This window comes from Myotis lucifugus, unplaced genomic scaffold (assembly GCF_000147115.1).
Source record: "Myotis lucifugus unplaced genomic scaffold, Myoluc2.0 scaffold_50, whole genome shotgun sequence".
NCBI lineage: Eukaryota > Metazoa > Chordata > Mammalia > Chiroptera > Vespertilionidae > Myotis > Myotis lucifugus.
Window position 1 is genome coordinate 7,133,787 of NW_005871098.1, and position 9,172 is coordinate 7,142,958.

The 9,172-nt window shown below is 45.2% G+C and overlaps 1 protein-coding gene across 15 annotated transcripts in view; it reads left to right on the forward strand.

The window, feature by feature from the left end:
* The first annotated feature begins 1,517 nt into the window (after nucleotides 1-1,517).
* The window catches only part of TSC22D2 (TSC22 domain family member 2), a 61,767-nt gene continuing 54,112 nt past the window's right edge, over nucleotides 1,518-9,172 (forward strand). For 4 of the 15 annotated variants that reach the window (XR_002829238.1, XR_002829237.1, XR_002829236.1 and 1 more), the window contains exon 1: nucleotides 1,522-4,544. Coding sequence is in view for 7 of the 15 variants with exons in the window: in XM_006088665.3 (XP_006088727.1) it covers nucleotides 2,578-4,544 (1,967 nt within the window). In the remaining 8 variants the exon portion in view is untranslated. Of the gene's footprint in view, nucleotides 4,545-5,809; nucleotides 6,723-9,172 lie in introns of those variants that run through there. The other 11 variants (XR_002829240.1, XR_002829239.1, XM_014455802.2 and 8 more) reach the window with 7 other exon arrangements.

The following is a 9,172-nucleotide window of genomic DNA, read 5'->3' on the forward strand; positions in this document are numbered from 1 at the left end:
ATCAATACAAAATTACATTAAGCATTTATAAATTCATATTTGATTTAACCAGTTGATCTAACTTACTGATGAAAAGTGTCTCTAATAATTACTGAAATTACAGAATTAGAAATGAAACATTCCATTAGCTATCTGCCACAAAAGCAGCATAATGTTACACTTTGTTCCTTTTTTTCTCCCACCCTCTTAAGAAACAGGAATATTATGTGGTCTTATTTCACATCCTGACCTCAGGATGGGTTTGGAAGACATGGTTTCTACTAAGGTATAAGACATATTTCTGTATATTATTCACACTAAGGACCTAAAAAACTCTCTGTAAATTTTAATTATCAAAACATCCTTTGGGTTAAAAAGTATTTCTGTTCTTCAAAGATTAAAGAACTGAGTATAATGACTAACTGATTTATGTAACTGATCATATGACTGTTAAACCTGTAATAGAAATGACATTTTGATTTCTAGCAAGACTTCTTAAACTTTACCTAAAAGATGCATTAGAATGTCAAAGTTCAAGAGCCTCCTTTCTCATTTTTAAAAAACAATTTAAATGGCCTTACCATTTTCATTTGCCAGAAAGTAGCTAAAAGATAATAAATTTGCCAGTACTTTCATAGTTGCTCTCTGTACTGGGATAGGAAAGGGTGCTTGCTGAATTGTTCTGGTTTTCATGACCCAGTCCAAACCATATAATACTCTGGCTCCAACTAAGAATTTTAAAATCAACAAAAGAAAGAACTGTAACTATTTAACGCAGTAGGTTCTACATTTATGGAGCCTATAAGCTCATTTCCTGGGGAAAGTGAAAACAGTCTTAGGACTTTAAATGAACTCTTGGATGCTGGAATCACAGCAAATACAGGAAAATTAGGAATATGTTGGTAACCTCTAGTCTTTTTTTAAACTGACCTCATCCTGGGCAAGTAACCATCTCCTGATGCCATTGTTGGAGACAATTTCTGGCTGAAAGATCATTTTTCTGACTCAATCTGACTTGCTATTCTTGGTTAATCATCCCCATTTCTCTTATCATTTCACTCCGCAGACTATAACATTTCCTTTCAGGAAAGACTTTTTAAGTGATTTGGTACTTCCAGATTTGGTCTCCCTCTTTATCCTAGCTAAATCCCCCCAGGCCCCATTCCGATCGCCCTCGTTTCACTAAGATTTTGCTAAACATTATTAGACACAGCATATGACCTCCATCCAGTCTTTCACTGTCTCGGAACAGACATAAAAACATTCGATTGGTGCGGTTGCAAGCTTCTCTATGCTAGGAATTTAAGAGTCATTGGCTCTTCTATTTTACTCTTAAAGACCTGCAAGGCAAAATTTAAATTTAAAAAAATTTAAATAAAAAACCGCTCCCTTTTTTTAACCTTTAGCCACGCCCACTGCCTCCCTCCAGCCTCCACGCGAAACTGCAGGAAACCGGAGGGGGCGGGACGGTTACGTCATGACGCCCTTGCGTCAAGGAACGCCGGCGGCTGCGGCGCTGGCGGTGGCTGCGGCAGCGGCGGCATTTTAGTCGACAGCGGCGGCGGCAGCGGGGCTGCTGCTCCTCCCAGCATCCCTGGCGCGGCCATTTCAGCCCCATCTTGGCCGAGGGGAGGGAGCTGCAGCCGCCGCTTCAGCAGTTTGAATTTCAGTTTCTCCAGGGTCTTCGAACCGGGCGCACCGAGGAGCAGCCGAAGAAGCTACCGCCGCTACCTCACACAACCGGAGCGCCTCAGCTCATCGGCCAGCCGGCCGCCGCCCCTCACTCTGAAGAGCTGTGAGGGGAGGCCGGGACTGCCGCCGCCGCCGCCGCCGCCCGCGGGGGTGGCTCCCCTGTAAGGGGAGGACCGAGCCGGCTTTCCCCTCCCTCCCCTGGAGAGGGTTTCCGCCTGAGACGCTCGACATGTCCCTGGGGCTGAGCTCCGGCTAGTGCCGGGGAGGGAGGGCCGCCCGCCCGCGCCGAAGCCCTGCTGCCCGCCCGCCCGGGGACCTTCAGCCAGCCCCAGCCCGCGGCTCCGGGCTGAATCAGAAACCCCGGCTCCGGACCCGCCGCTCCTCGCCCTCTCTCAGCGCCCGAGTTCGGAGCGGACGCCGGCACCAGCCTGAGGAGCCCGAGCGGGGCAGCACCGCCCCTCACGCCGCCGCCGCCGCCGCCGCCTCCTCCCCTTCGCCCTCCCACTCCCACCCCCAGCCAAGGCCTGCGGACCGCGCGGCGCTGGACTGACCACGGCGGCCCGGAGACAGGAGGAGGAAGCCGCCGGCCCGCCCCTGGGATCGCGCTCTCGCCACCACTGAGGGGATTGAATTGAGGCGCCTCGGCTGCGGGAGGCGAAAAAGGAGGAGGAGCAGCTGCCGCGCAAGTGAGACGGGGGCAGAGCAGGAGACCGACACAGAGAAGGAAAGGGAGAGGAGGATGTCTCACAGAACGAGCGCCCGGATCAGCCCGTGACTCGGCGGCGGGCCTCAGACCCCAGCGCGGACTCGGACTTTGTCTTTGGGGGCCCGTGCTCTGCCCTTCCTGGTTTCCAGCAAGTTCGCAGAGGAGCCGCAGTGCCTCTCTGCCCCCCAGTCTTCCTCACCATGTCCAAGATGCCGGCCAAGAAGAAGAGCTGCTTCCAGATCACCAGTGTCACCACGGCCCAGGTGGCCACTAGCATCACCGAGGACACCGAGAGCCTGGACGACCCGGACGAGTCACGCACTGAGGACGTCTCCTCTGAGATATTTGACGTGTCTCGGGCCACGGATTATGGCCCTGAGGAGGTCTGCGAGCGTAGCTCCTCCGAAGAGACTCTCAACAATGTTGGGGATGCGGAGACTCCCGGGACGGTCTCCCCAAACCTCCTTCTGGACGGGCAGCTAGCGGCCGCGGCTACTGCTCCCGCCAACGGAGGAGGAGCCGTTTCGGCCCGGAGCGTGATTGGGGCGCTGGCCAATACTCTGGCGACAGCTGCCACCCCAGCCCACTCCTCGGGGGCACCCGGCGCCCCCCCGGCCGCGGGCTCATCTGCGGGGCCAGCTCCATCGCAGCCCCCCACCACTTGTAGTTCCCGTTTTCGCGTGATCAAGCTGGACCACGGCAGCGGGGAGCCCTATAGACGCGGTCGATGGACGTGTATGGAATACTATGAGCGGGATTCGGACAGCAGCGTCCTGACCAGGTCCGGGGATTGCATTAGGCACAGCAATACTTTTGACCAGACTGCGGAACGAGACAGCGGCCTGGGCGCCACCGGAGGGTCGGTGGTAGTGGTGGTGGCCTCCATGCAGGGGGCACACGGGCCCGACTCGGGAACTGACAGTTCCCTGACTGCTGTGTCACAGCTACCCCCGTCGGAGAAAATGAGCCTGCCCGCTCCGGCCCCGCCACTGAGTTTTGGCGTTGGGCAGCTCCAGCCGCCGCCGCCGCCCGTAGGTGGGGCTGTGGCTCCAAGCTTGGCTCCGAAGCCGTCGTTCCCGGGAGCCGCAGCCGGGCCGCAGCAAGTGACGGCGGTTCCGCAGCCCATCCAGCCCCAGGGAACCGGGCCAGGCGTCGTCCCTCCGGGGCCCAATGGACAGGGTCTTCCGCTAACGAATGTAACCCTGGCGCAGCCCGGCATGTCTCTGCCTCCGCAGCCTGGCCCGGCCGCCGGCGCTTCTGCGACGCAGCAGCCCCAGCAGTTCGCGTATCCCCAGCCTCAGATTCCGCCGGGGCATTTGCTGCCCGTCCAGCCCTCCGGCCCGAGTGAGTATCTGCAGCAGCACGTGGCCGGCCTGCAGCCGCCGTGCCCCGCGCAGCCCTCGGCCACCGGCGCAGGAACGAGCCTCGCCGCAGCGGCCAGCCTTCCGGTGGGCACCGGCCAGAATGCCCCCTCGGGGACCGCGCAGATCATGGGCCCCTCTTCTCTGCCCAACGAAGCCGTGGCTCCTGGGCCGGGACCCGCGCCAGGCGGACAGGCCGCGCCTAGTCAGCCGGCTGGAGTTCCCCCAGCTCCTGTGGGAGGCACGGTGCAACCGGGCCTGGTTCCTACCGGGGCCGGGCAGCCCCAGTCCGCGCCTCCACCGCAGGTGGGAGGCAGCGGTGCGCCGTCAGCCGCGTCTGGTGGCCCTCACACCATGGTGCCCGGAGTTCCAAACGTGCCTGCCGCCGTGCCCGCTCCAAGCGTGACCAGTGTGTCTACCACATCTGTTACTATGCCACATGTACCCACGGCCCTGGTCCAGTCGCAGCAGCTGAGCAGCCATGCGCCAGTCAGGAGCGGTAGCATAATCCAGCAAGTCGGGCTGCCTTTAGCGCAAGGCACACCCAGTGCACCAACAAGTCTACCACAGTCTGACCTAAGCCAGTTTCAGACTCAGACCCAGCCTTCAGTCGGACAAGTTGACGATACTAGAAGAAAATCAGAACCCCTACCTCAACCACCACTTTCTCTCATTGCTGAAAATAAGCCTGTTGTGAAGCCTCCTGTTGCGGATGCCCTGGCAAACCCCCTTCAGTTAACACCTATGAACAGTCTGGCCACCTCTGTATTCAGCATAGCTATTCCTGTTGATGGTGATGAAGACAGGTATGAAAATCTTATATAAAATATTTTATAGGAATGTTTGGCCAAACGTAGTTTAGGGTGCAACTTTGGAAGAGTTCTTTTTCAATTTGAGGCAGTTAGCAGTTTTAAATATAACAATTAGTGTTTAGTAAAGTTGATTTATCAATTCTTAAAAAAACTAGTTTTAAAGATTGCCCATGTAAAGGTGGCTAATGAGAGAATTACTCTTGTCACAGTTGCTCAAACATACTAAAATGGATAGGAATGCAACATTGTTTATTCAAAAGGGTGGATTTTATCTTAGTCCTCTCAATTTAGAGATGGTAGCTAGTAGGATTGTCCCTTTTTTAGATGTCAATCACACTTGAACACTTATGGCAGACTTTTGTCAGTGTGAGTTTTGAGATTAAACAATTAGAAGTTTGCCATTCTGGAAAACCAGAAGGCCCTTTAGTACAGAAAGATCCATGTAAGATCTCTATCTCCTCCAGTGTATCTGGAAAGGCTGGAGAGATAATCTTGAAATGTCAAATCCGGCTTTGAAGATCATATCTTCGTTCAGCCTTTTAATGAAAGAGAATAGAAAGTCAAGAGGCTTCCCAGTGACTTACTTCTTTAGATACTATTTTTTTTTTAAAGTAAAAGTGTATCTGAAAATGCTTCCATCATCAGTCTTTGTACTATAGGAAAGGGTGATATGAGCTGTAGTAAAAATCTGTAGTTCTTGAAATTAGAGTAATTTTATAGTAAAGGGGTAAATATCAGCAATTGGCTCCCTCTATTTAAGGGAAGCTTCTTTAATTGTTTCAGTGAAAATTGGTATATTTGCCATATCAATCCTACAACAGTTGATGTTTGGTTATTGTTTAATGGGGATTTTAAATGGTTTTGAGGAAATTCACATGAAAACTTGACATAATATACCTAACCTAACGCAAGTTTTAAAAACGGATTTGTCACAGCTTTAAAATTATATTTTAAAACTACAGAGAAAGTTTCAGGTACTTCACAAGTAGACCTTTACTTGCTGGAGGTTTTGTTTTCAGAAAGGTTAATTTTAGATGTGTTAAAAGATCAAAGCTGTTTTTATGGAATAATTGGTATGTAGAATACAATGAGATCTGTTAAAGCTTTTTCTTATGTTTCCTCTGGGTTCCTTCATATTCTTAACTTTTCATTTCTGTTTAGCCTTGTATTTTATATACTTCTGTTGGTTGGTGTGAAAAATGCTTACTGAAATTCATCTTCTCTGCTTTTTGTAATTCAAAGTTCATCTTTTTTTGTAGGTGACTTGCTTGTGGGGAGTCTTTCTTCCATTTGAGAACTCTTAGAGAATTCCACGTGTCCATAAGTGAGCTCAGCTAGCTAGTCATTGAGAAATTTTATGTGGATTGAACTACCAAGTAAAGAAACTGATTCCACAAGCCACTCAGAAAAATCCCTCTTTTGCTCCCATATTTTCACACATAGGGGCACACACCTAAAATTCAGATTGAGTTTTAATTATTCACCTTTGGTAATAGTCAACAGGTGACCTTCCCTTTTCTAGCTGCCAGAAACTATTTTTTTCTGGTGGGTTAGTAAATAAGCATTTGCTTACCTCCCTGAACCTGTTTTACACTGCCCCCATATTTCTTCAAGAAATAATGACTGGTTTTCTAACCCACTCCCAAAACACCTGCACACCTGTGAATGAAGAATGTATTTTCTATTCTCTTCACACCTCTTTCAGTTTACAGCATATGTAATTACATTCCTCATAACTTTAATATGATGATATGGCATGAAGCAGAGAGATCTGTTGACAAATGGAAACTCTGAGATGTATTTTTAGAGTATACCTCTAAGATGCATTTATTTCTCCTCCCCTTATTAAAAGAGTTGATAATCTCATCTCATTTCTAAACATGTGAATGTTTGAACTACAGATACTACTCTATCAGTGTTATCAATTGCAACAGTTAATCCAGTGTAGGAATTTTGATGTGTGTGCAGTCCTATTTTAAATATGGCACTTCCCTCCCCAACCCAGTCTTTTAAAATCTGTTGCTTATCAAATCTTCATTTCTAATTTTTGTTATAGTCTTTCATTGGTTTTCAGTTTAACAAGCTAGTTTCCAAGATGTAATGTTACACATTTGACTATTTTGTCACTGCAACCAACATACCTGGTGAAGGAATAAATCCATTAACTAGAAATAGTTGTGTGTTTTTTAATGGGAAGCCTTTGGAAAAGAGGCATTTTAAAGTTCTGTGCTTGAAATTAAATAACACAGTTTTTCTAGGTGTATGTTTAAATTACTGAGTTGAGTACTTTTGAGGATAAAGTACCAGCACAATCGTAATTTTAATATGGTGATTTTGGGTTGCCTTACTAAATTAAAATCTGCATACAGTTTTTAAAAAGTTGTGTTGAATTTATTGGGGTGACTGGTTAATAAAACTGTATAGATTATATACAATTTTATTTACAGTCATTCAAATGTAAAATAAAATGGAGTGAGAAGTCTTGAGTAATTATGACTTAAATTTTATGAATAGGTTGAAACAAATTTCAAATCATAAGAAAGTATTTGTAAGGTGTTTGCTTTAAAAAAAATGTTGAAGGAAAATGGAAGATTAACAAAAATGATTGAGGTGATTTTGGTTGATATATTGAAAACTCTGTTGTCATTTTGGTTCCATTACTAATACAAGGCTCTCCGTATTGGCTCATTTTGAGACTATTTATTTTAACGAATCAGAAAAGACCTTATATTATTACATCATAATATTATCGTACCTTTAAAAGGGCTGATGTTTGTTTATGCAAAGTAAGAAAATAATCTTAAAGTTCTTGGTTAACGTTGCCCATTGGCCATATATTACTTATTACCATAAAGTTAATCTATTATTTTAGCTTTTCTCATTAGGCATATGATCATTTGTTGAGATGCATCAAATTGATTTTGTATAAACTGGAGGATGTAATGATGGTTGAAAATAATCATAGAAAAATGTGTAACCATTTTTTACAGTGAAAGTTATAAAATTTGTTTAAACTACCTGTACACTTAACAGGCTCCTTTTTGGTAAATGGGGGAGGTACAGAATATTACTGGCCTTTTTTGAAAACGAATACAGTACAGATAATTTTCCATAGATAGCTGACCAATGTGAACTCTGTAGGCCACATTCCAGGAACTCTTATGAATGGCTGCAATTGTGAACTGTCACCTGCAACCAAAACACTGTTGAAAACATGATTGTAAGTCTTCAATCAAGGAAGGGTCCAATTAGAAAGGGTCAGGTTCAGACAAAGAACTGCAGAATATATAAACCAGAGACAAAGGGACACAAAACACATTTTTTTAGATTGGTTTTCCTATTAGAGAGAAAGAGAGAACAGGCTTTTCCCATTGGGGCCACCCCTGCCCAGACGGAGTTTGTATATGCTTCCAATAAACTTCTACATATTTATTTAAAAAAAAAAAACAACAACAACAAAAACATGATTGTAAGGATCCCTTAGTGCAGCCGTGGGCAAACTACGGCCCGTTTGAAATGAATAAAACTAAAAAAAAAAAAGACCGTACCCTTTTATGTAATGATGTTTACTTTGAATTTATATTAGTTCACACAAACACTCCATCCATGCTTTTGTTCCGGCCCTCCGGTCCAGTTTAAGAACCCATTGTGGCCCTTGAGTCAAAAAGTTTGCCCACCCCTGCCTTAGTGGCAAATATCTCTATATCTTGTTCATGGTTTTATTTGTGTATTTAGTTAGTTATTACTGGTAAGGTATTATAAATTGTAATTGGTTAGTGATGTGTCCTGGTATGTATTATAAATAGAAATTTTGTACAGTTTTAGACATATATATGTAAATGTATATTAGGAGGCAGAACTATAACTCTGTAGATACTTAGAGCTTATTTTTCTTTATCTATATTAAATTGTGGAGGTAATTTTGCCCTTCCAGCTTTTCGGTTGATATTTAAATCACATAGTAGATGCCATCTATACTTATCCAAGTATCGAAGTACTCTTACCAAGGATTTTGTAATCCAAGTGTAAAATCATGTGATGAGTGACATATTATTTACTAAGAGCTGATGATGCATTCATCAGAGTGCCATGTTGATGACTAAAATTAAGGAAATTATCATTGATTTCCAGAAAGGCTGATGATCACAAAACCAAGAGTTGTATGAGAAGGAATATGGCCTTTTTAATTCACAGTGATACATACATTGTTTAAAAGTTTGTGTGGACTAAATCATATAGGCTGAACATTGATTAACTCTTGAGATAACATGGGCTTGTATGTGTGAGGATAAGACATACTTGAAGTAACTATTTTAGTTACCCCTGTTTTTTCCTTGCAGGGGAAGGAGTGTATCTTGAACTTAATTGCTTTTATGAGAAGTCATTTTTTATAGTACTGGTAGTGGGGTATATATGTTCTCTTATTCCCTGAGAATAAATTTTACTTCCCAATCTTTTGATAGCACTAATTTGGAAAATAGTAAAACATGGGTACTGGGATTTATGGAATATGGTACTTGCTAATTTGGAGTGGTGTTTTGTTCTGAAAACGGACGCCATTGTCCTTTGTCCCGGGAGCAACCCTTTACCTTCACCCAACCTCTTGGGAAAACAACAAACAC